The sequence below is a fragment of the Monomorium pharaonis genome, chromosome 1 (assembly GCF_013373865.1).
Source record: "Monomorium pharaonis isolate MP-MQ-018 chromosome 1, ASM1337386v2, whole genome shotgun sequence".
Lineage (NCBI taxonomy): Eukaryota > Metazoa > Arthropoda > Insecta > Hymenoptera > Formicidae > Monomorium > Monomorium pharaonis.
In genome coordinates, this window is record NC_050467.1 from 37707118 (window position 1) to 37735111 (window position 27994).

Sequence of the window (27994 nt, forward strand, 5' to 3'; positions counted from 1 at the left end):
TAAATATTATTTATCTACGTATATCTATATTTACTAGAAACGTATTGATCGTGTTGCATAGAATCGCGAAACGCGCGACGTGTACAAGTTTCAAATCGAATTCGGCGGTGGGATATAAGTCTTCGACTTATCGCAACTCGGATTCAACGTCGCGTGAAAGGCATGTCGGTTCATTGCCTCCTGATCTTCCGAAACGTCAATCTTCATTTTTCAAGATGCCAAAATATGCGACGTCCCTACCGAAATCACCGAAAGCCACTGAATCCAGTCAGAGTACCGACATCTGTCCACGATGGAAACTCGATAACTCTGAGCAACAAGAACGTTACGGAATTTACGTGCAGTTCAAACTCCAATGTCTCAACAGGCTATCGGGCTAATACTTGTTGCAAATTTGAATAAGTCCGTCTCTGCGATGTTCCGACAACTTGCACGAGGACGCGCGCGCGCAAGAGCATCCTCCGGGAGTGAGAGCGGCATTTGATACGACGTAATCGATAAGGGCACTATTTCATACGATAGCGTGGTGGCGTGCATATTTTCGTGCGGGATTTTTGTATTAATAAATTTAAAAGACTGGCCGTCACGCGGGTAGAAATCGATGATGAAGGTGCCGCGACCGCAGGAACAATTATCGTTAATCCGATATACGAAGCGCCGCGAGATAAATGGCGAAATGTAATAAAATCCAGCAGCTGTTCTTCCCTTCCTTCCTTCCTTTCTCTCTCTCTCTCTCTCTTTTTCTTTCCACTTCGTCATCGGAGCACGCTACCTCATGCAAATTCAAATGGCTCGTTTCTCTAACGTGGTATGACGGGCAACAGCGAAATGGACGATTTTGCCGTTTCTCGACGTCCTCTCGACGTCCTCACTCCATCCACAAGAATCTCGGAACCATTCGCCGTACTTCATCTAAAGTATTCGAAGGTTAACGAGAAAACGAACTTAACAGTCACTCGATGCACAGCCGACAAAAGGCTGTGCCTCTCGTTGCAACTAGGACGCCGTAGTTCTAAATGCCATCTCTGAACCTTTCGCGTATACAATAAGGAAATAAAGTCGCATGGCAACCGAATGTCATATCACGCAAAAGAAAATACGACGTTGCGGAATTCAATCGAGATTGAATTTTGTCCGCCTGACTCTGGAATGATCATACCTATACGACTCGAATAACAATTTAGAGAGAAACCCCTCTCTCCGTTTCGATTGAGAGGTATAAAGAAATGAAGAAAAATTAGCTTATTCGAGTGAAACAAACAGTAACAAGAGTGTAGTATCAACGGTTTTTTAAATACTTCTTTCTCTGTTATAGAATATGAGTAAAGATTGTGCAAAAGCATCAAGTAATCAGCCTCGAAAACATTTGTTATAAATTGCACATCACCGCCAAAGTTCTAAGTTCGCGAGAAACGAAGTGAACAATCTTTAGCGAGTCGCATCTATAATTATCAATATCAATATCACAAATATTTCTTCCTCCATCCACTGAGCGTAAGCAAACATCACTCAGAGTAACTTGAAGTAAGAAGTTCTTCTCAAAATACTTCATTATAGATCGCGCAATATTGCCTAAGTTCGTAACCACGGTAAACTTCGACAAGGTGCATTGTTATGTTACTCCTACGTCGCAAGTTTGTTTAGTATTACATTCAACTTGCTGTATGTCACGTTCAGCCAGTAATCCCGTGATGTAAAGTATACTTAATATATACTTAATATATTATTAAACTCTTAAATCTGAAATTTACGAAGTTGCGACTCAAAAAACGCGAAAAATGAACAAATAAAATTACGTGTAATACGAATTTTTGTAAAATACAAATGACGAATCTTTTTCTTACTCATTATTAATCACTGAGAACTTTACTTCAAGATTTCTTTGATACATTTGTATTATTAAATCATTATTATTACTGAGATACCTACTTAAAAATTTCATTGATACATTTGTTATCAAACTGTATATGTAGTAAAAAATTGTACATTGCTAAATACTTGACAGCGTTTTATTAATGATAAAATCAGTGGAAAAGATGACAATATAGATCGTGAGTGAAATTGTATAATATACATATATGTCGTGACAGATTAGAAATTATTTTAAGTATCAATGAGCATTAACTATTTTTTCTAATCTCACGTAATTAAAAATTAAAAATTTATACATATATCTTCGAACGTATAAACATCACATCAGATTTAGAATAACTAGCTGAGAATATCGTACAAGATCATTAAAGATAATGATACAATTATTGTCTTTAGTTCCTTTATTCGCTATTGCTGGTGGTGAGTAACCTAACAGATTAATCGACACAAATCTGCGCAAATGATCTAAATGCAGCAAGAGGTTCATGCTATGTAAATTATTTACATTATGTAAGGCAATATATCATCGTCGTTAAGTAATCGCACATACAATTTTACGCTGTCTGTCCAAATTTAATCATAAACGTAGCCCGATTATTCTTCTCACGCGACGTTTCAATTTGCTAGTGTTCTTAACGACTTAAACACAATGTTTTAATATAACATTTGCTTTTCGAGTTGCATAATGTGTTTCAGAATCTCGATAAGAAGAATAAACTAATTACATTATCACGTAATTTATGGCAATCATATTGTAATTTTGTAATATATATGGTAATCATGTGGAGACATGTCAATTGCAATTTTTCGTTTATTACACATTTTTAATTTGTAACTTAATTTATCAATTTATATTAATTAATTAATATCCTATCCTTCCTATCTAAAAAAAGGCATGTAAAGTCGATTGCTCGCATTTCTCGAAGTTCATTGTAAGTGAGTGAGTGAGTGAGTGAGTGAGTGAGTGAGTAAAGACTGAGTAAAGAGTGAGTGAGTGAGTGAAGAGTGAGCCAGGAGTGAGCCAGGAGTGAGCCAGGAGTGAGCCGGGAGTGAGCAAGGAGTGAGCCAGGAGTGAGCAAGTGAGCGACTGGTTGTCTGGCTGGCTGGTTGGCAGTGAGTGAGTGAGTAAGTGAGTAAAAACTGAGTAAAGAGTGAGTGAGTGAGTGAAGAGTGAGCCGGGAGTGAGCCAGAAGTGAGCCGGGAGTGAGCCAGGAGTGAGCCAGGAGTGAGCAAGGAGTGAGCCAGAAATGAGCAAGTGAGCGACTGGCTGCCTGACTGGCTGGCTGGTTGGCAGTAAGTGAGTGAGTGAGTGAGTAAAGACTGAGTAAAGAGTGAGTGAGTAAAGACTGAGTAAAGAGTGAGTGAGTGAGTGAAGAGTGAACCAGGAGTGAGCCAGGAGTTAGCCAGGAGTGAGCCAGGAGTAAGCCAGGAGTAAGCCAGGAGTGAGCCGGGAGTGAGCCGGGAGTGAGCCGGGAGTGAGCTGGGAGTGAGCCGGGAGTGAGCCGGGAGTGAGCCAGGAGTGAGCAAGTGAGCGACTGGCTGCCTGGCTGGCTGGTTGGCAGTGAGTGAGTGAGTAAGTGAGTAAAGACTGAGTAAAGAGTGAGTGAGTGAGTGAAGAGTGAACCAGGAGTGAGCCAGGAGTGAGCAAGGAGTGAGCCAGAAATGAGCAAGTGAGCGACTGGCTGCCTGGCTGGCTGGTTGGCAGTAAGTGAGTGAGTGAGTGAGTAAAGACTGAGTAAAGAGTGAGTGAGTGAGTGAAGAGTGAACCAGGAGTGAGCCAGGAGTTAGCCAGGAGTAAGCCAGGAGTGAGCCGGGAGTGAGCCGGGAGTGAGTCGGGAGTGAGCGAGTGGGTGAGCGAGGAGTGAGCGAGCGAAGAGTGAGCGAGGAGTGAGCCAGTGAGTGAGCGAGGAATGAGCCAGTGAGTGAGTGAGTGTGTGAGTGAGTGAGCGAAAAAGGGAGGAAGGGAGGGAGCAAACGAGCGAGCGTAACTAGATAAATATGTAACTAGGTAGCTAGGTAGCTAGATAGTAGTAAGTATGCAAGTAGGTATGTATGTCGGTATGTATGTATGTAGGTAGGTATGTAGGTATGTATGTATGTATAATTAAACTTTACATTTTTTTATTCAAAATTGCAGAAGACGTTTGATTAATGTAAACGAAAGATAGAGAAAATCAAATTGTAATTATTATTATTTTTAAAGTAAAAAGTCAAATAGCGCGCGCGCAGCGCGCGCTTGTAATGTTCTAGTAGTACTTAATAATATATATTATACGCGTAAAATGCTATAATATTTCAATTCATAGCATCATTGTTGATTGTTAATGTATTGATTATTTTGTTTATTAACACATTCGATTTCTCGTTACGTTGAGATTTAATTGACAAGATTAGACGACTCACAGTTGAGCGAATCGATAGTTTGAAATCATCACAAATATCAATTTAAGAAATTAAGAAATATAAATATAAGAAATAACAGACATTTTTTCCTAGTTCTGCTCTAACAAAAAACATTTTAATTATAAAAAATAACATTGCTTGCGAATTGGTTCTTTCCAATCAAATGTATTGTTAACTTTTGCGGAATTATATTTTTCAGAGAGATTCCGACGGGCCTCTCACTGTCCATGGACAACTCGTAGGAATTGTCTCATGGGCGTTTGAATGCGGTAGACCAGAATGTCCTTCTGTGTACACATGCGTCCCGTCATACGTTAATTAAATTAAAAGGTACACCATTAATTTAAAATAATTAATATCGAAATATACAAATCTTTGATATTTAATAACATATACAGTGAAATCGAGAATCGATATGTATAATTAAACGTCCAAACATAGATGTAATAAATCGTTAAATACACATCATATATATTTTATATATCATGTAGTTTATTACACGCGTTCAACACTTTCCTGCTAAAAATATACCCTACAATTTCATGAAGATTAATATCATCAAAATATCATGTAATTATTAATATTTGTAATTGTCAATTTGGCAAGCAAACAATAATAAACGAATTTACTTAAAGAAAACATACATTCGAATAAATATAAGTCAATATTGCATACATATATTGCACGTTTTGTAATTTCTACGATCAATGTGCCAGCGGTAAACGTATCTCAAAAGAGAGAAGTGAGTCAGTCAAAGCAAATCCGTTTAATCATTCCGGCATCGTGTTCGAAATTGTTCCGCAGAGATTAATGAACATTTCTCTCTTAAAAATATATGAAAGAACCATTTGCATCTGCTTCATCTTGTTTCTCTCTTAAGGGGTTACACCAACCTAGCGGAAAAAAAAATTCGATTTTTTTTTTATTACATTTTCTTGAAGCTTCAAGTTTCGAGAATATATCCTGAAAGTTTTATGTTGATATCTGAAAAAATGCCGGAATTACAGAGAGTTGAGTAAAACGGGATCGAGCGTTCGAGTGCTCGAATTGGAGCAATATCAACATAAATCGCCACTGGACGATGATGTGATTAAAGCCATTCGTCCAATATTTGAAAACAACTTTCTAGTGATAATTTACTGGAGAAATGCGTCGGTGGATTTACGCAAAATGTTAACGAAAGTTTGAACAATCTGATTTGGCGCATAGCGCCAAAAGTGCACAGCGGTGCACACGTTGTGCAAATTGCTGCCAATATTGCTGCATACACATTTAATGAAGATGCTGCCGCATATTTATTAATGATAATAAAAGAATTGTGCTGCATATTGCGAAAATCAAGACCGAGCGCGCATCAATGTGGCCGAAGTACGAGCGCAGAAGGCGACGCGCGAAGAAAAGATTGCTCGCTGTCAACAAAAGTCTTCACAAAGCACTGCTATTATTGATGTGGAAGGAATCTCATATGGCCCCAGAATTGTCGACTAGAGGTAAAGTGCAAAATTCGGCTATTAACAATAGTAGAACTAAACTTGAAACTTTAAACGCGTTTTTCTCAAAACATGGTTTTCAAAGTCGGTGACCACCAGATCTCAAAAACTAATGGATGGATCGTTTTCAAATTTTTACACAATACTCTCAGAAACATTCTTTTGTCGGTGACGATCTATTTTTTTTTTAATCGGTCTTCATTAAAAAATAAAAAAATGAAAAGGACAAAAATTTTTCGTTTTTTTTTAAATTTTAACTTCAACTCATCGCCATTTTGTAACAAACGATAAAATCGACAATCGGCGATCGTCACCGACAAACCACTACTGTTAACTTAAAAACACCATTTTGTTTTTTTGTTTCAGATGGATCGTTTAGACGGGACAGTGGTCACCGCAAAATGCGTTTTTCCAAACCTCAATGTGTGTCGGCGGCCATATTTCTGCTTTCCGTCGCCATTGTTTAATAAAAAAATTTTTTTTATATTGTCGAAACATAAGTCAATAATCACCCAAAATTTCATTTAATTCCCACTACCCGTTTAGGAGGAATAAAATATCAAAGTTAGGCCTGTTTTTCGACCGTCTAGGTTGGTGTAACCCCTTAATTTCTACGTCTCATACACGTGCGTATAGACATGTAGGTGTACTCTGACGCGTTTGTTGAAATATAAACTTTGTTGTTGAAATATATGCTTTGCATAATGTGTGCCCTTCCATTTTGCAAAAAGTGACATATATGTAAAGAAACCCATTTATTCTCAAATTGTTGTCGCTCGCAAACAAATGAATTTCGTCAACGAGTTCATCAATCCTGTCAAAAATGAAAAACGTAAAAATGGATGTGTCGCTTAGAAATTCGATGTCGTAAGGTATCGGATTGAAACTGAGTAGGAAAGTAGTTTACAGAGAGACGGGTAGCGCCGATGTACTTTTGTTTTTATGACGCCATGAAGGCGATATCGAAAACGCCAGGCATCCGACCGATATGTGTTATTTGACTCCGCTGGTTCGCATACTTATTTGCACAGAAAAGCACAGAAAAACAGATATTATAACTTTAACAGAAGTTATAGAGCATAACTTCAGATATTATAAAATTTATTAAATGGCAAACGAAGATGAGAATTAAATACAACAGATAATAATTCTGCCATTTCAAATAATTATAGTCAGAAACGCGCATTTTACTGTAAGCTCCGAAAACGGTTTCTCGTATTTCCTTCGGTAAACTTTGCAATTTACTCCTCCGCTTATGCTACGCTGTTCTCTTGGATACTACATATAATTATTAAGAATTACAGCGCAAGAAGCACCTGTGGGCTTGTTTTTTTTTCGGATTTAAATTAACTAATTTTCCCAAATGCGTTACAAAAATATAAATTACGTATACCTCGTAATAATTATTTCACTAGCCGGAATTCTGCTTTTCCAAATAATGCATTAACAAAAATAAAATACAAATATTTTTTTGTATTTAAAAAAAAATAATAGAGTGTGTGTTTAAAAATTCGTTAAATGTTACATTACAAAAATATAAATTGCATATGCTTCGCAAAAATTATTTTACATATTTATTTTGTTTTATTTTATCACAAAAGATTAAGAAAAATATACTGTAGATATTTTAATGTATAATTAGTGACAAAAACATAATACGATTGCTAGTTAAGAAATTAGTGGAATGTTAAAGCTGATATTGTTACATTGCACAAAAATATATTTCAACATGATATATTTCGAATTTATACATGATCGTGTTTGATAATAATCAAGTCATGTTGAAATCTCCTTTCAACAAAGCAATACCGCGTCTAACTGTCGGAGCTATTCCGCAGGTTCATTCATATAGCGTTCATCTTCATCAGATAAATCTGAATTGTTCGAGGATTCTGAACAATTTGACAACTGTGTACCTCGACAAACCGAGAACAGAAACGTGAGTCGGACTATTTCACTACCTCTATGATCGATGAGAAGCTCCGGATGCGGGGTCGTCGGACGCAGGTGAGTCCTGGAACAGCGGTTCTCAATGTCGCTTTTTGTTCTCCAGAATCGATCGACTCTCTACCTCCTGTTAAACCCCATATCGCGATAACAGAATATCCAGATTAAATCGGAAATTGCAGAATTGTCGACTATATTGTGACATTTTATTCAACTTTTGTCGCTTACACTGTAACTTTTCTAAATTAAAAGTTCCATTTAAAAATAACGATTAAAAATAACATCTTATTTGTTTCTTGAAAATAGATTTCGATATATCGCTTGAGTGTGATCACAAGACATAATTATCTTCGCATCTGACGATACGATTTCAACCATCACAAGAGGGATTGTATCCCATTAGGTAAGCAGAATCGATCGACCCTTACGGAAGCTGCTCGGAAACCAACCATCCCGCAGTTGTCTGTCAAGATTTCGTGATAAAGGATGGCGCCTTCAGGACAACTGAATCCAGTAGCGACACTGCGGAGCTGTTCTCCGGAATAAAGTACGAATGGTTGAAGAAACTTAAAAACATTTCAGCCTTCTTGATGCTTGAAAGTTTAGCTCATCAAAACTTACATTAACATTCTACTTCTTCGATAAACTTACAACCGTGATGTGATTGCCATACATTTAATTCTATTAATATATCTGCTCGCGTATTGAATAATAGTTCGAACATCATCTTTCTTTTTCGAAGATCTTCTCTTTAAATATCATAAAATGAAAAATATAAAGTTACATGTTTTCTGTATCAATATCAACGAACACATTAACTACATCCCATTTTAACGAAGCTTTATTGAAGCAACACAATGAATTTTCAAAATGTTACGTATGAATCTGCTCATTACAGAGAAAAACTTTGGAAGATATTTTCATTCATATCACATGTCATACGTACTCGAAATGCATGATTTGCGAAACAAGTTTTCCGATAAATACTATTTTCTTTTTCATAAAAAGTTTCTAAAATTGGATATGTTGAATATCAATATCATACAAATAGCAGTGTATTAGTAAAAGTTACTATTTATACATTAATATTTTTTATATTTTATATTGCAGACTATCAACAAAATAATTTTGTATCTCTGTATTTCTGTAAGAGAGACCTGACAAACTAAGGTTTAAAAGGGCCAAATCAGGGCTGCCTTATTCAAAGCATCGTCTGATCTTTAAACTTGCGAAATTTACCCATTTCTTAGAGATATTATATTAGAGAAATTCTTAAACTTGTTAACACGCCTCCCTCTCGCGCATACATTAATGAATGATAAAAACCAGCAAAGGAAATTATTAGAAGTAAGCAATAATTACCGTGAAAGATTTCAAGCTATTAGATAGAGTAAAATCAAATAGGACTCGGACTCGCGAAATCAATACAGCGTGACCATGCTGCGCTTACATGTTGCTCTTATTTCCGGTGACACTTGGCAGAGCGGAAACAATCGACGCACACGTTTTAATCGTAATTGATAGTCATAATCATAGCGGCGCGCGGCGTGGCGACTCTATTCAGCAATATACGATTTTAGATAAAACATTCATTAACTAAGTCATTAGTAGTTCCATAAACATATTCTTATTATTTCTTTTATAACATCTAGCTACTTTAAAACTGTGGAAAAGAAAATAGAAAATAATATACACGTTTATTCAAAAAAACCAAGCGCACACGTTCTCAATTTTTACGGATGAAGAAAGGGCAATAGAAAGTTCTTAAACTTTCCGCAAGCTGGTATCCCAAGAAGGAGAAAAACGGTCTAAAAATACAGAAGAACTTATTACATTTTTTCCTTACAAAATAACTAATAGCAACGTTAGAAACTTTCTGAATAAGAACAAGACGAATTGCAACTTCAATGACGGGTGCTGCTCGACAAGAAAGTGCAAACAGGGATCGTTCATACTGAATTCTATTCTGTCGTATTTACATTGCTAACGTTTATTCCTGCTTTCACCGATCTTCCAAGAATGATAGGCTTCCACAGCCAGTTTCGTTTTACTGCATAAAAGAGCGTAATAATTGATTATTTCCGACGGAAAGTATATATTTAGTACGAAATCTAATTATAATATAAAGGTGTAATTAACTGAAAAGGCATTTCATTGCTTTATTTAAAAAATATCTGATCGTTTTATATTTTTTGTGCAAAATACTTGATAATTTTACAATTTTGTTGACATAATTTTATGGTACGAAATTTTCATTTGCCATGTTAAACTTTCAGAAATTAATTTGTCACAGAGAGACGAACAGAGAAGTTACTTTCTGCTCCAGTTACGTAACAGATGTTATAAGCTATTACTATATCGTGAATAAATATTCTCGAATAACATTTGTTCAGAACCGTGTGTACTGAATATAGTATATTTACTGTCGTTTGAGTAAAATAAAATGTATAATACATGCACACATATGTTGTGATTATATTATCCTGGCCAATCTATCCGAGCAAATACATAAACTTGTATAGTTTGCTTATATACCCTTTAGTTCTAGAAAGTTAATATTCACAATATTATTATAGCAATACAAAGTAACCCACAAAAGCATTTTATACATGCTCAACACTTTGCTTGTATTACTATAAATGAAAGATGTCATGTAACTTTATAAAAATTATAATATTACCAAAATGTATATTAAAATATACAATTACTAGTATTTGTAGCTTTCAATTTGGCAAACGATAGTAGTTGAAAATTTGCTTAAAGGAAACAAATATTCGAATAAATGCGAACACTAAATACATATTGTACGTTCCATAATATTTATCGATACTAATGGTAAATTTAATTCAAAGGAGAGAGACATGTGTCAGAGCAAATTGTTTAGCTACTCTAGCATTATAAGCTAAATTTGTGAAATTGTTTCAGAGAGATTAATGAACATTTCTTTCTTAAAAATGGATGAAAAAACCATTTGCATCTGGTTTCTCTTGCTTCTCTCCGACATTAATTTCTACGTCCCGTGCACGCGCGCATAGATGTGCAGGTCATGTGAAAGAAGGACGCGTTTGTTAAAATATATGCTTCGCATAATGTATGTCTTTCCATTTTATGTCCTTTGGGACAACATCATTGAAATGTGCATCAGAAAAAAACATTCATTCTAAGAGAATTTTGTGAAATAAATTCATTAATTCTATCAAAAATGGAAAACCTAAGGATTTGATTGATGTGTCGTTATAGCGGAGAAATTCTATGTCGGATTGAAACTGAGGAAGGTAATTTGCAGAAAGACTATAGTTTGCATATATGTTCTTTGCTTTTGATGCCATGAAAACGATATCGGAAGCTTCAGGCATCCGACTGATACGTTTTATTTGATTGCACTGGTACTTATATGCATAGGAAAGCGAGTAACAAAGAACAGCTCCCGATAAAATTATTAAATGAAGAATGAGGACGAGAATTAAATGCAGCAGATAATAATTCTGCCATTTCAAATAATTATCATGAGAAACGTGCGATTACTGTAAGCTTCAAAAAACGGTTTTGTGATTCTCTGTATTTCACTTGGTAAATTTTACGCTGGATTTTACATCTCCGTTTAGGCCATGCTCTCTTGGCTACTGCACATAATTGTTAAAAATTACAGAATTACGTAAGAAGTATTCGAGCTTGTTTTCTCTCGGATTTAAGTGAACTATAATTCTTCCAAATGCGTTACAAGAATATAAATTGCATATGCCTCGTAATCGTTTTTTACTAATCGCAATTCTGCTTTCTTTTATTAAACATTAACAAAAAAGTAAGTATTAACTTACCAAACTTTAAGAAAAATATTAACTTCTCATTAAAAAGGAAATTCATAAAATGTTACAGCTGGTAGAAAATATATTTCAGAATTACATATTTCGAATTTGTACTTGAATTTATCATGTTTTAAAATCAGACTCCACGTTGAAATCTTTTCCCCATAACAAAGCAATAACGCGTATTTGACTGCCGCTTAGTGAAGCTATGCGTACGTTCATTCGTGTAGTGTTTATCTTCATCGGGTGGATCTACTATAGATAGTTCGATAATTCTGAACAGTTTAACAATTGTGTACATCGAGAACAGAATCGCGAGAATATTTCACTATTTGTAAACTGAGAGAAAAAAATTACTTGGTTGGAACAAATATGTCATTAATATTATTCAAATAAATATTTTCATATCAAACCCAATAATATTTACTGTGAACAAATAATATTTATTTGTTTGATGTAAATACTTATTTAAATAGTAACTGATAATTATTTATTTGAAATAAGGAATCTTTTTTGTCAGTATATGATCGATGAGAAGCTCCGGATGCGGGGTCGTTGGACGCAGGTGAGTCCTAGAACAGCGGTTCTCAATATCGTTTTTTGACCGCCAGGATCGATCGACTCCCTACTTCCTGTTACACCCCAAGGTATTGCGTTAGCAGTACAACCAGGTCAAATCGAAAAATCACAGAACTGTCGATCATATCGTCACATTTCAACTGACCTTTGTCGCTTGTTACTTTTATAAATTAGTAGATTAAAAAAACCAATGAACGTGATAATATCTTGCCCGTTTCGGGAATTAGTAAATCTCGATATATCGCTTTAAGTATGATACGGCGACATAATTATCTCCACAGGCGACTCGATTTCATCATAAGCCGGATTGCATTCCATTAGGTAGGGAGAATCGATCGACCCCTACCTTGCAAACTAAGCACCTCACGCCGTCTATCAAGATTTCGTAATAAAGAAGGATAGCGTTTCCGGGACAACTGAATCCAGCAGCGACATTGCGGAGCTCTTCTTCGTAATGAAGAATGTACGAATGTTTGAAGAAACTTGAGAAAACTCCCGTCTCCTTAAAGTTCAAGCATTCGGCTCATCACGGAGCTTATCTCGGTGTTCTACTATTCTTTTTTTCTACTTTCAATTATGACGTGATTGCCATTAATACGTTCTACTTGTATAGAATTTAACGTATTGAACAACAGTTGGGGATGCCATTTTTAACTTTCGAAAATCCTCTTTTCAGAAATATTGCGAAATAAAAAATATAAATTTACATTTTCTCAAATATCAACGAACGTTGCATTAGCTTCATCCCGTCAGTTTTGAAACTATGTTGCGGCAGCGCAATGAAATCCCCGACAAAATGCTACGGACGAATTCGCTCGTTGCATAGAAAAAAATTTTTGGATGCATTTTATTTATATCACATGTCATATATACGTTCGAAATGCACGCCCTGCGAAAACAAGTTTACTAATAAAAACTTTATTTCCCACGAAAAACAAAAGTTGTAGAATAATATAAGAATGGCAATGCGTTAATAACTTATCATTTATACATTAATATTATCTTATATTTTATATTACAGCTTATATGTCGCGCAACAATCTGTATCTCTGTACGTTTAAAGAAGATCTGTCAAAGTGAGATTTAAAAGGTCCAGATTAGGGCTGCATTATTCAGGACATCGCCTGACCGTTTAAGAGAGCCCTTTAACTTGCATCATAAAAAAAGATGTCTCTGCAGTATTATCAGCACGTACAAGACTTTCGAAGTATCTGGAGCCGAGCCAACGTCACCTAGGATGCAGTTTCGCATCTGTTCGCTATCGATCGAAAGGTCACTCAACTAGGTACCTTCGTAATGGGTTATGACGCTCCCGGGGATACGCCACATTGACTGACGGTTACTTCATCCTAATTGGATAAAAACCGTGCACAATTCCCTTGTCTTAGAATGATGGATGCAGCAACGGAAGAGATAGGATTTTAGCATTGGGCATTGATTCGCAACACTCAAAATCATATTTTTAACGTAAATGTCTACACACAATAGATTTACAGTACAAATTAGTATATATTTCTTGTTACAGAAGTTATACGATTAATAAATAATTTTCCTAAAGTGGAAGAACCGTTTAAATTCTACATGCAAAATTAAACTATGTAAGGATGAAGTCAACACTGTTTGTCGACATTATTTCTCAAGTCAAGTTTACAACTGATACGCAATTCGAATGAATAAACATTACCTTATCGCTTTGATATTGAATATTTCCCCAAAATAAATCCCGTCTATAAAGTCTTATATAAAAATTCTACTTCTTGTATCTTGAATCTTTTCAGTATTGTAGATACTATCGATACTTCCACGAAGTGTATAAAACAAATATACTAGGAAAATCTGTTAATTATATCTCGGTGATGCAATCTTGATAACTTAATATAATTTATATTTAGTATAAGAATTTATCCAATATATAAGCATCAGTCAATCAAAATGATAAGCTTCCCCGCGTCCAACATTCATCAATATTTAACATATGATTGAAATGTATATTACATACAAAAATTTGCAAAGAAAATTATTAGGATATTTAAAAAAATACGATAATTCTCTAAGATTCTTTAAGATAAGACTCTCTAAGAATTCTATAGAGAGCAAGGAAAAAGAAAAAGAAATATTCACGTAAGATGTATATAATTATTCATAAGCAAACCTTTAAAATAATTTAGAAGCTTAGACGCGAAAAACACTTCATTGTTAATAAATAATAATTAGTTTATTCATATTCAAGTAAAATATAAAAAATATTTCGGTTTTATTTTTTAATTACTCTTAATATCTAAATCAAAGTTTATACATAAATATAAATATATATATACATATATATAATTATTTACTTCCTAGATATATCATATCAGAAAATTCCTTAGGTATGATACGCGTGTCTGTCTCACAAAAATATTGATAAACAAGAACGTATGGTAAAACCAGGTAAAACCAGAAGCAATCAGTAATTAAATTTACTTATCTAATCTGAAACGCATAGACACATTTGTTATGTCCAACGACCCATTAGAACGTGTGCACTTATCACCATATAAGTATATAAATTGTTCGTATTCGATCAAATGTACGTTATTGCTGGCGTCTAAGATGTTATCTTTAGTTTTGTTTTTCCTTGGTGTGGCATCTATTTGCCAATGTAAGTAAAATTAACGCCAATAAAATCATAAGTATAATGTAGAAAGGACCTGCTTTGCAAGTTATGAATTCTGATCTAGTGAAATAAGATACTGCTTTTTTAATCTTAATAAGTGATATGCAATACGTGCAGTGATACGCGCAGTGATACGCGATATATTGTTTGAATTTTTACAAGAGTAAGGACTTTGATTAATCAAATTGTCTTGAATAAAATAAATTAAACAAGTATTCTGGTCTAAACAAAAATTACACATTTAAAATTTTGTTTACGAAAGGACTATTGAGGCTATGTCTTTAAAAGTGGATATGTTCTCAAAATTCGAAACATAAAAAAATGCAAAAAAATCTAAAATTGTAGAATATTCTTTTAAATAGATAAAAACAAGTAATCCTTTTTATATCGATAACAATTGCAGGAAGAAATTAGAAATATAAAAGATTCTTGAATAAGTAATAGTTAAAAATTGTCGTTTTTAATGAAATTTTATCAAACGTATTATAGTATACATTTAAAAATATACAGATTGACTTTCTAATAAAAATTTAGCTTAAGAAATTTTAATGTTGTCAATAGCCGCCGTAGTACAGAAGTTTGACTCGCGTATCATAAATGGTGAGAATGTAGCGCCGGGTGAAATACCGTATCAGGTGAGTTATAATTCGTGAAATCACGTCATCTATTAACTCGAGTAAAATTACTTTAAGTTACACATATAACTTTATTTTTTCAAGCAGTAATCCAGATATTCTATATAAATTTTATTAAATGTTTGAAAATATAGAAAAAAAATTCATGAATTATCTATATATACAATAACGAATTATTTTCTAGGTCTCTCTGCAGAAGACAAGCGATAGCTTTCATTTTTGTGGCGGATCTATCATTAATCCAAATTTCATTGTTACTGCTGCCCATTGTGTCGAGGAGTAATTATCTTTCATAGCAAAATGTGCCTTATAAAATATTATAACTCACGTTCTTAAAACAAGTATACATATAAGTGATATATAATAAAATATTTTAATTCTAATATTCTATTATTTCTGTACAGCAAGCTCCCTGTAGACATAAAAATTGTTGCTGGAACTGTAAATCTAGACCATCCACGTGTAACGCGTACGGTTAAACAGATTATTATTCATAAAAAATACGATTCTACTAATTCATGGCTCAATGATATCTCATTGATTAGGGTAAATTGATTCAATCAATTCTTTCTTTGAATCTCAATGTCGTTCGGCTCTTTTCATTGTCACAAAGTTTTACTCTTTTAGGTGTTTACTCCTTTTATTCCATCGAACGACATTGGATTCGCAACTCTGCCTAAACAAGATGAAATTGTCCAGGAAGAAGCTACGGCCAGAGTCTCAGGATTTGGAAGATTATCGGTAAACACAGCACAGACTCCGCACGTTTTCTTTTTATTATGATTTGCGAAAAAAAGCTACAATAATAATTTTAATGTCATAATGTGCTTATACAGTCAAATGGACCTGGATCCAGAATTTTACAAAAAGCTATTATTTACATAGCAAAACAGGAATATTGCAATGAAATGTATAACGGTAATATTTATAATACCCACATTTGTGCCAACAATCCGAACATCAGCCAAGGGTCTTGCAAGGTAATGCAGCGAATGATTTATTATCTTTCAGATATATTATTTGTCATACTAAAATTGAATTTAATTATAGATAGAAATTAAAAATTTAACTTAAACAATAAGATTTCTAAAAAATATATAAATTAATTACTCAAAAGTAGAGCTAAAATCTAATTAGCCAAGTATTATTGAGACAAACTTAAATCTAAAAAATAACACTTTTAAAAGTATTATATTTATTTAATAGAGTTTTTACTTTTTTTGTACGACTACAATTTTACGCAAATTCTAAGTCATATGAAACGGATTTAAGATAAAAATAAAATAAAAACTTGACGTACTCTGGCCGCATTTTAATATACATGGAATAAAAAAAAAGAAAAACTAAAAGAAAATAAAATAAATAAAAATAAAATAAAAAGGTTGATAAAAAGTAGATTAATAAATATATCACGAACTCTAAAATATATCACGGACAAAGAGTTAAAAGAAGAAGCAACAGTTACGAAAGCTGCATCGCTTTATAAGCGTCACGCGAGCTTTAAACATTTTATGCATGCGCGAGTCGTTCTTTTTTTCGTCTGTTTTTTTTTTGTTTTAACAGAAAACATTTTAATCTTCTTTTGTAGGGTGACTCGGGCGGTCCATTGATCGTTAATGGAAAACTTGTCGGGCTCGTATCATGGGCGAAAGGTTGTTCCCTTACTGACTATCCGACTGTGTACACCCGTGTACCTTCGTACATCGACTGGATCAAGGAGAATGCCATATAAATTCAATTGATATTCATTATTCGTATAGACTGACGACTGTCAATTCATACAAGCATACCGAACATATTAGGTTACTTTCATGTTTCTTTTTCTATTTTATTTCATTATGCCATGGACAATGGCTTTATTATCTCACACAGACAAAATGTATTACTGTATCAGATTATAATATACCTTGCTAAATTCATTGCTAATATGATAAAAGCTATTGGTGTAGATATACAAAGAAGTAGTTACATTTATATCAGAAGCAGTAATTAAGCAAGATATTTGTAATACAAGCACATTTGCATTGTCGCGCTATAAATATGCAATACAATTTTCTAATTTCTATTTTATTAGAGTTCTAAAGTTTACTGCGGCCTATCCTTTTTCACTAGCTTATATTTCATATAGCTATGTATTTATAAATTAGAAAAATCAAATAATATGTAAAATGTTCTAGAATTAAAGAAATGAGCGCTTAGAATAATAAAGTATAAAAATGCTGAATACTATAAAATCAAATAAATAGAATGTAAATAGATTTTTTATCTGTCGTTATATTTAAATTATATGTACTTAAAATTTGTACGTAAGTATCTGCAAATTATGCACAAATAAAAAATGTATAATCTAATATAATATTAATACAATATAATATTAATATTAGTACAATATAATATTAAAATACTTAATTCTGTCTTTTTATGATTAAACATCTGTCTAACTCAAACGATTAGCTCGGATAAGAACAACAAATCGTCCAGATTATCTTATGTTTTTGTTTTTGTCCCAAGAAATTAAATCAGATCGTAAAAAAAAAAACAAAAGCTACAAACTAAATAACATACTACATAACGTCATTAAATAGAGTCATCAGTAAAGTCATTAGAGAAACGTCGTATACTTCCCAGCTGTACTCTGTCTATAATTAGTTGCCGCACACACAATCATGATTATTCATATAATCTGCTCCGTCGCCTTAACGATAATTAACTTACCCCTGCAGTGCGCTACTAACTTGCCATGAACGCGCCAGCCGTAATTTGCACTTGACTAATTACGGAGGCGTTACGCGACATTACAACAGCACCGCGATTAACGTCTCGTAATATTTTCGCGAGACTATAAGAACCGTTTGTTTATTTTGCTACACCCGCGCACGAACAAGAGAGCTTTAATATTGCGCATTATTCACCGTTAACATAAACAGTTTATAATACGTTAGACACAAGCGTGCAAAATATGCCGATGCAGTTTATGCACGGGGAAATACTTGTTGATCTGAAACGATCTTCATTTGCACGCGCCACTGCGTTGAGATTAACGTTTTATTAGTCCGGTAAACATACGTAGTGTAGCAAACGCTAATAAATTTATCGATCCTCTATATTGGTCAAATCAACGGACTCGATTATCATTCTGTACGAGGCGATGTAACTCATGCATAACCCCATATTTCCGCCGTTAGCAATTTAAACAAACCAGTAACGCTTCTCTTCGTGTTTTTAAACAGTGCGATACATTGATCAATAAGTTTGAAAATTCTATCGATATATTGTTTACAAATACAAAATCCACAGTTTTAATTTAAGCGTAAAAAATTGCACTTTACATAAATTTTACGGTTTCGATAAATCACACGTGAATATTCATTTAGCGTTATTCATTTTAATTAGAAAATTAAATCGCGCTTTACATTTTCAATCTAAAAAATGTATAGGACGCGTGTACAGAGGCATTTTGATTGCACGCGTTACCATTGTTTAAAATTATCATGACTATAAGACGCATCACGTCTTCTCTATTTTTCCCTGAAAGATAAAGCTTTCTTCTTTAAAAGATAAAATATCGATCACGGACGTCGTGGCCGAGCAGAATAGAGCAAAGTGGAGAGAAAGAGAACACAAACACGTTTCTTATCGAAGTCGTACGAATGACACTACGAGTGTCTGAGCGTTAATAACCCGCGTCGATATCCAGAGACGGATCCAAGATTTTACGCAAACTGGTAAATCGATGCTTCTTTTATCGCGGTGAGTCATGCGCATAGCGCCGTAATATGTAGATGCCACAACTATTTTTCCGAAAACGTGAGAAAAGAGAGGAAATGCACATACCGCAACGCGCTCGTTCAACCGTTCCTGACGATCGCTTCAGCATTGTCGAAGTTCAACGTACCTCAATAAATCGTGCAATTGTTAAGAAAATCGCGACTCCGACGCTAACATCCTAACGTTTTGATAAGCATATTTACTCCGCCGTCTGATGTGATCATTTAGATTTACATCTAGTACAGTGAAATAATTCTTCGACAGAGATAGAAATGAATAAAGAAAAGTAAATATTAAAATTAATACAGTTTAATTATAAAAATAGATACATATGTTTACAAGGGGAGAGAAAGAGAGAGAGAGAGAAAGAGAAAGAGAAAGAGAGAAAGAAAGAGAGAGAGAGAGAAATATCAGTTGTTGCTACATACTACGTAAAGCATGTGCATAATATTATATCGTGTTTCATATTGTTAATAATTCTCATTTCCGAGTGTAAGTTTAAACGTGTTAATCATTGTCTCTCACATATAATATAAATTATATGTAATTTTCTTCGCGTAAATAGCTTAGAAAATACATACTTTTATATCTCTTCTCATAAATCCTTCCTTTCTCTAAAAGCGTTCGCTTTGTTTGAAAATCTTGGCAATTTTACGCGTAGAAGGAAAAACCGTGTTCTCAGATTCTCACGAGCGTTCGCGCGAAAAGCACCCGTTGTTCCCGGATAACCTTTGAACCTTTTATTCCATTCGCAGTTTTGCAACAGCCGATATTCCAAAAGGGACTCTTGAATAAAACATGCGACAGCAAACTTCACCGACGTAAGGAAATAGATTCCTCTGTGCAAACAATATGCGCTCGTAATGTACGCCCAACGAGCGAATTTGCGAAATGGAGATTTGTATTCAGAGCTTAAAAATACCGCAGCGTAATGATATCAAAACTTTTGTACAATTTGTCTTTCCGTTTTACATGTCGGCTTATCATAAAAATAAAAACACTTATCGTAACACTTCTGTTAGCAAACACATTTCGTAAAATGTTAAATGATAGAGGAATAAATTGTATCTGATAAGATGGCCCAATTAAGTGGCATTTGCTATCTAAAGAATGCAATTTAAAAAATGATAGTTTCGATTAACGCCCGATAAATTTCAAACACGTGAAAAAAACTATTTGATGCACCAAATATTTCTTATCGCACAAAATATTTTGTTCAATAACAGAATTATCAACAGAAGCACATTATCAGTTGGTAAACAATTACATTTTGTATTTATGCAAAATATGTCACAAATATGTTAACAAATATTATGTATTATTAAAAATTCGATAAAAATATCATCAATGTTGCGTAAAGATTTTTCACAAAATAAACAACATTCATAACCTATTAATACAAATTTTATATCAGAATTGATTTGTAAATAACATAAAATTTAAATATCAAATTTTTTAATTTAATTTTGTCATTTTGCGGTGTCTTCCATGAATGATAAAATCGCGGTTTGCGATTGCAAATTCCACGAATAGCGTTCATTGCTATGAATTCATTTGAGGGTTAACTAATTCCATGAGTTGTAAATTTATCTGGAGCTCGCACACGCTATCAGGAAGTTTAGTAAAGGCCAGACAAGCACGATTGAGAGTTCGAGCACGCAAAGTATCAGTGATCTCGATCAACGAAGCTTTGATCATTCATTTGATCGATTTACACGATCGAGGTCGTTGATCGCAAATAAATCCTGAAATTCTAGCTCTAAACCTATGAGCGTCTCTCATTTATTCCGTCAACGGTCCAGGATTTTTTGATATAAAAATTCATAAGCTAAAAAGATCATCAAAACTTCATCCCTTGTGAGAGGACTTTCTATTTTGAAATTAGCGCTACGAGTATGGAACTTTTAATAGGAGACGATTAAAGTTTTTAATGCAGCATAGCTTACCACTTTCGACAAAATTATTATCTCGCAATGTCATCTTTAAAATTTTTTTTTTTCTTGTAAGTAGATTAATTTTGTTTCGTATAATTCAAATTAATATTCTATAACAAATATAATAAGAACATATTTTTTTTATAGAAAATATCAGAAAAACAATAAAATTACAATTGCTTATCATATCCAATTTACATGTAGGTAAATTAAGAACAAGTCAGTGAGCGATAACTCTAATCAATAAATTATTTTTGCGAAGATAAAAAATAATGTTGTCTATTGAGCTACAAAGAATCATCTCATTATGAATCATCTCATTATGTATTCATTAAATGATAAGCTATAAAAAATGTAATCTACAAAAACGAAACGATGCCATTATCATATTAATCAAAGAATTGTGACACTTCTTTCTATTCGATTTAATCACATTAAGAGAGTCATGAAAGATGCAAGATTAAAAGATATGGAAAACCCAAATCCATCATACATATGTCGATCAGACAACAAGATGACAATCGACAGACTGATTTTTACTTTAGCCGAACGATAAGATAATCTAATTAAAAAGACAATGTCGTTTTAATTCTATTACAAACTGTCTATTCTAAATCAAATATACAACTCATATTTAATATTGATAACCATACAGTCGAAGGTACGAAATGCTAATATAAACTTGAAATACATACACCAAAAATTCTTTAAAATTAAATAAAATAAAATGTTACAAATACGTATATAATTAATTTAAAAATTATTTTAACCATTAACTTTAATATTTTTAATAAAAAAAGTTAAAATAAAATTAACCAATACACATATATAAAATTATAATAAACTAAATTAAAGACCATTTTGAATAAAATTTCAATGAGACGATATAATGTATTGATCAAAACGATTGATTATTGCAATATATATCTGTATCAATATAATCTACAATATACTACATCATAATCTATCTAATCTAGATTTCTCAAGAAAACTTGTCGCTCATTGGACTACTTACACAGAAGTAAGATGACGTAATGACCAAACAGGTACATATAAATTCGCGTCGGCATGATTTCAAATCAGGTTTCGTGGATTTGTGAACATACGTATAATGGCGTTGAGACTTTTGTGTCTTCTTAGCTTTCTGGCGTTTTCTCATGGTAAGTAATAATTTTTCGGACTGACCGATAATCACTTGTTTAAATAAATACAAATTAATATAATTCTCTTAGAAATACTTTAAGGAAAAATCGTTTCACACAAAGTATTATATATATTTAAATAATTTTTTATTCGCTTGTCAATTCATTAAATACGATCAACAAATATGAACAAGAGAAATATGATAAAATAAATAAAACTTTCCTAAAAGATAGCTAACTCACAGATAGTAAAATTCACTATTTTTAAATACATTAAAAAAATAAAATTATTTTGCTCATTAATTTAAATCCCTGTGAAGATTATTACGTAAAATATATTTTGTTTACTTTTATTTACAAATAATAATAATGATTTATCATTGTAGCTGGAGTTCTTCCATTCTTTGATCCCAGGATCGTAAATGGAGAAGACGCTAAATTAGGTGAAATCCCATATCAGGTATATGTTACTAAAACATTTCATTGAAATAAACAGAATTAAAAAAATATTAGTATATATTGAGATATATGTGTGATACATATACTCATTGTAATCATGTTGCAACAACTACACAAATATTAGAATGTTATTTGTGACTTTCACAGATATCTCTTCAAACATATTCTTCCTTCCATTTTTGTGGTGGCTCAATCTTAAAAGAATACTATGTTATTACGGCAGCTCACTGCGTTGAAGGGTAATTATATTGTTACTTATTAAAAAACTAACTTTATATATCACAAATATATGTTTCTAACAAACTTTTCAACGTACATGATTATTTCACTGATACAAAATATATGACGCTTATGTATTACATTTAAAAACTTAAGCAATTAAATTTTATCTTGTAGCAAAGACCCTGATGACATAAAAGTTGTTGCTGATACTATCGACTTAAATAAAGCAAAAGCGCAGCACGAAGTCAAAAAAATTATTGTGCACGAGGGATACGATTCATCTAATTCCTGGATTAACGATATTGCTTTACTAAAGGTAATCATATATAGTGTCAATTTCCTTTTTACGAAAAAGTTTTATAATCTCGCTTTTTAATCGGAAATTATAAATATCCAACTGTATTTCAGGTAAAAAATCCCTTCAGAATATCTGCCACCGTGTCATACGTGCCTCTACCGCCAAAAGATTTCGTGGTTAAAGGCAATGATATTGCTGTTGTGTCGGGATGGGGAGATATCAGGGTGAGTCTCGCCATTTTAAATAAATATATCATATAATCTCTAACTCCTACGCGAATTTAAAATTATTTAAAGTTGTATTTATTCATAGTATCTATATACAAAGAATTAATATTATTCCGAGAAAAGCAATTATAAATATTATTACAAAATTGCAGCAAGGAGGACCAAGCACTAACAAGCTACAACGAGTCAACATTTTAATTGTTGATCGAAAATATTGTAGATATATATACAATAATGTAGGATATGAAGTTCATTCTACACAAGTTTGCGCGCATGATCCGAGCGTTGAGAAAGGATCTTGCCATGTAAGTTCTTCTTAATGTTTCAATTTCTAATGCATTGATTTATCTATTTAATATCTTTAATAATAACTTGTAAATTGCGACTTCTTAAGGAGAATCAAGTATTTTAGAATAAGGAAATACGCAATAAGGAAAATACAAACAAAATCAAACTTAAAAAACCTTGCTCCTTCCAGGGTGATTCTGGTGGCCCATTGACTGTCGGTGGAAAACTCGTTGGATTGGTATCCTGGGCAATGGGTTGCGCTCGCACCGATTATCCCACCGTCTACACGAATGTCGTCTCTTATCTGGATTGGATTGAAGATAACGCGATCTAAACTAATCTCATTCGTTTTCAATTATAATTCGTACTCTGTATAATTTTTTAATTAATGATTCTTAAATCCATAGAAAAAAAAATGTTTTCTTGATGTAAAAAATGTATGATTATAAATGATAATTTTGAAAAATAAGATTGTACATAGTAAATTGTACATAGCAGGTGTCTTCAGAATTGTATACACATCCTTTATAAAATAAATATGATTATATGGTAAATAAAATAAATTGGTTTATTTTAAAAAACTATGTTGTTAATTCAGCTTGTCCAAGAAAACCGCAGCATGAAAATATCGTGCAACAATTATTTATCACACATCGAATCTCGAAAGACTTTGATATACTACCATTGAATTTCGCAAAGATTAGATGAAATTTGATTGTGTTGCGAAGCAATATATCGTGATCGCACGATGCTCACGCCGTGTTGTTCTTATTTCTAATAATACTTACGGGACAAAAATGGTAACAATTCCACAATATACAAGAAAATCGCAAATTTTCGTGATTATTAATTATAGTTAAAACGTGTGTATCGATTATTTCTATTTTACAACAGAGCTAAATCTCTATCTGACTTTTTGAGATAATACATTATTATTTTACTAGCCGAGTGACAGGAAAGATTTTGTCCTTCTTGAAGGTTTATGTTAACAATAAAATCGATTGAAAGTTCTTTAAAACTAGTAAAAATATTATTTATTTTTTAGATGTATTTTATTTATCCATATATTCATTCATTTTAATTCATGTGAAAATCATTTCGTAAGTATTTTTCTTTTAACTTTAATTTACATAAAAATAATGATTTATCATTACAATTGGAGTTCTTCCATCTTTTGATTCTAAGATGGTAAATAGATTGTAAAATCCTATATTAGGTACATATTACCAAAACATTTCATTCATTAAAATGAACAGAATAGAAGCATATATATTGCATTGCAAATACAAGTCAAGATGTTGCCACAAATACTAGAATATATTATGTGATTTTCAGGTATCTCGTCAACTATAATTCGTATTCTGTTTAAGTTTCTCTGTGTAATTAATTATTCTTAAATACATGTTAAAATTTAGAAAACCGTGTTAAAATTCTACTGACACTATATAACACGATTATTAATATGATTCATAATTGTAATCCCAATCAATACTACATCATAACTGAATTATCTAATCTTAATTCTTAAGATTTCTTAAGATTCCTTAAAAAATCTGTCGATCATTGGCTTTCTTATATAGAAGTGGGGTTATATAATTAAAAATAGGTACATATATATATAAATTCACGTTGAAGTGATGTCAAATCAAGTTTCATGGATTAGTGAACACGTGTACAATGGCATTAAGAATTTTGTGTCTCCTCAGCTTTCTGATATTTTCTCATGGTAAGTAATGATTTTTTCGAGTTGACTGATAATTATTTGTTTAAATGAATGCAAATTAATATAATCCTCTTAGAAGTATTTTAAACAAAATCGCTTTGCTAGGTATTATTCGAATGATTTCTCTTTGATTCGTCTGTCAATTCATAAAATATAATCAATAAATATAAAAAGAAACATAACAATCACAAAACTGTTTTTAGTAACTTTGGATGAAAAGATAGCTAACTCACAAAGATCTAAAAATTTATAAGTTTTAAATACATCTAAAAAATAAACGATTGCTCATTAATTTAAATCACTATGAAGATTATTGTATGTATTGTATGTATATTTCTTTTACTTTCATTTACATACTGTAATGATAATGATTTATCATTGCAGCTGGAGTTCTTCCACTTTTTGATAACAGAATCGTAAATGGTGAAGATACTAAGTTAGGTGAAATCCCATATCAGGTATATGTTACTTAAACATTTCATTAAAATAAACAAAAAAAACATTAGTATATATTGAGATATATATGTGACACATAAACGCAGTGTAACAAGTACAAAAATACTAGAATATTACTTGTAACTTTGACAGGTATCTCTTCAAACCGAATATTCTTCCTTCCATTTCTGTGGTGGCTCAATCTTGAATGATAACTATGTTATTACGGCAGCTCACTGCGTTGATGAGTAATTATATTGTTATTTATTAATAAACTAATTTTACATATCACACATGTAAATATATATTTCTAACAAACTTTTCAATGTACATGTCTATAAATGATCATTTTATCAATATAAAATATATGATACGCTTATATATTACATTTAAAAACTTAAGCAAGTAAATTTTATGTTGTAGCAAAGACGCTAATGACATAAAAGTTGTTGCTGATACTATCGACTTAAATAAACCAAAATCGCAGCATAAAGTCACAAAAATTATTGTGCACGAGGAATATGACTCATCTAATTCCTGGATTAACGATATTGCTTTACTGAAGGTGATCATATACAGTATCAATTTCTTTTTTACATAATTTTTTACGAAAAAGTTTCATAATCCCTTTTTTTTTTAATCGGAAATTATAAATATTAAACTGTATTTCAGGTAAAAATTCCCTTTGTAATATCTGCCACCGTTGCATACGTGTCTTTGCTACCAAAAGATTACGTAGTTAAGGCCAACGATATTGCTGTTGCGTCGGGATGGGGAGATATCGTGGTAAGTCTTTCGCCTATATATTTTAAATACATATATCGTATAATCTGTAACTGCTACGTAAAAACGCGAATTGAAAATTATTTAAAGTTGTATTTATTATTCATAGTATCTATATAAAAAGAATTAATGTCACACCGAGAAAAGCAATGATAAATATTATGAAATTATAGGAGAACGGGCCGAGCACTAATAAGTTACAACGAGTCAATATTCTCATCGCTGATCAAGAATCCTGTAGGTCCATATACAAGAAAGAAGGATATAATGTCTATCCTACCCAAATTTGCGCATACGACCCATCAGTTGAGAAAGGAATTTGCAACGTAAGTTTTACTTAAGATTTTAACTTTTAAGCATTAGATCATTTATTTAATATTCTTACAGTAATAATTTAGATATATATACCACGATTTGAAAAATAAGCGAATAAAACTTATTAAAAATGTACACAAAACAAGAATTAAATTTGAAACGGTATCTGGCTTCTTTCAGGGTGATTCTGGTGGCCCGTTGACTGTCAATGGAAAACTCATTGGACTTGTATCCTGGTCACTAGGTTGTGCCAAAATCAAATACCCCGCCGTTTATACACGCGTTGTGTCTTATCTAGATTGGATTGAAAATAATGCAATCTAAACAAATCCTATTCATGTCCACAACTATAACTCGTACTCTCCATAATTTTTAAATTATTGATTCTTAAATCTCCGAAAAAAATGTTTCTTTTGATGTAAAGTATGATTTGATTATATATGAAGAATTTTTAAAAAAATGATGAATTGAGCCTGCTCATGGCAAAAATTGTCTCTTATCTAGATTAGATTGAAAATAACGCAGTCTAAAACATTCCAATTTGTTTTTAACTATAATTTAAACTCTGCTCTTTGTACTGTATATAATTATTGTTTATAATTATCAATTCTTTAAACCATGGAAAGGATTTTTTGATATAAAAATGACAATGTTAAGTTTTACACAAATATAGAGTTGTATATAATAAGCACACTAAAAATTCTGTACACATCTTTGATGACATAAATATTATTGATTTATTAAAAAAAAACTGATAAGTTTAATTTACTCGAGGACAGGAAATTAAGGATTAATTTCTTTTTTCTTTTTCGCGTGACACAAGTCTATCACAAATTAAATTTTTCACAAAAATTTCGATATAAAGTTAATGGATAGCGCAAAAGATCAGATAAGACTTGGCTCTGTCGTTTAATCAATACACCGTAATTGCGCATTACTCTTGTGTTGTTGTTATATTGATACTTGGCAGAGCGGAAACGTCGATGCACAATCTTTTAATCTTTGCGAACAA

General features: G+C 32.5%; 4 protein-coding genes across 4 annotated transcripts in view; 3 read left to right on the forward strand and 1 right to left on the reverse strand.

Annotated features, from left to right (window-relative positions):
• LOC105832891 (rho GTPase-activating protein gacU) overlaps positions 1–27994 on the reverse strand; it is a 131792-nt gene that overhangs the window by 95802 nt on the left and 7996 nt on the right. The gene's annotated exons all lie outside the window — the stretch shown is intronic.
• Positions 6298–17932, forward strand: LOC105832897 (trypsin-1). Its single transcript, XM_012674218.3, has 7 exons — positions 6298–14738; positions 15315–15388; positions 15573–15667; positions 15793–15934; positions 16016–16129; positions 16225–16368; positions 16977–17932. The coding sequence occupies exons 1-7, from the start codon at positions 14594–14596 to the stop codon at positions 17118–17120; spliced, it is 858 nt and encodes a 285-aa protein (XP_012529672.3). The 5' UTR covers positions 6298–14593; the 3' UTR covers positions 17121–17932.
• Positions 22160–24216, forward strand: LOC118644056 (trypsin-1-like). The gene is made up of 7 exons (XM_012674217.3): positions 22160–22250; positions 22619–22692; positions 22839–22930; positions 23088–23229; positions 23322–23435; positions 23591–23743; positions 23917–24216. The coding sequence occupies exons 1-7, from the start codon at positions 22202–22204 to the stop codon at positions 24058–24060; spliced, it is 768 nt and encodes a 255-aa protein (XP_012529671.2). The 5' UTR covers positions 22160–22201; the 3' UTR covers positions 24061–24216.
• On the forward strand, positions 24408–27994 carry LOC105832896 (chymotrypsin-2). The gene is made up of 7 exons (XM_012674216.3): positions 24408–25452; positions 25834–25907; positions 26038–26132; positions 26308–26449; positions 26557–26670; positions 26841–26993; positions 27163–27994. Exons 1-7 carry the CDS (start codon positions 25404–25406, stop codon positions 27304–27306), a joined length of 771 nt encoding a protein of 256 aa, XP_012529670.2. The 5' UTR covers positions 24408–25403; the 3' UTR covers positions 27307–27994.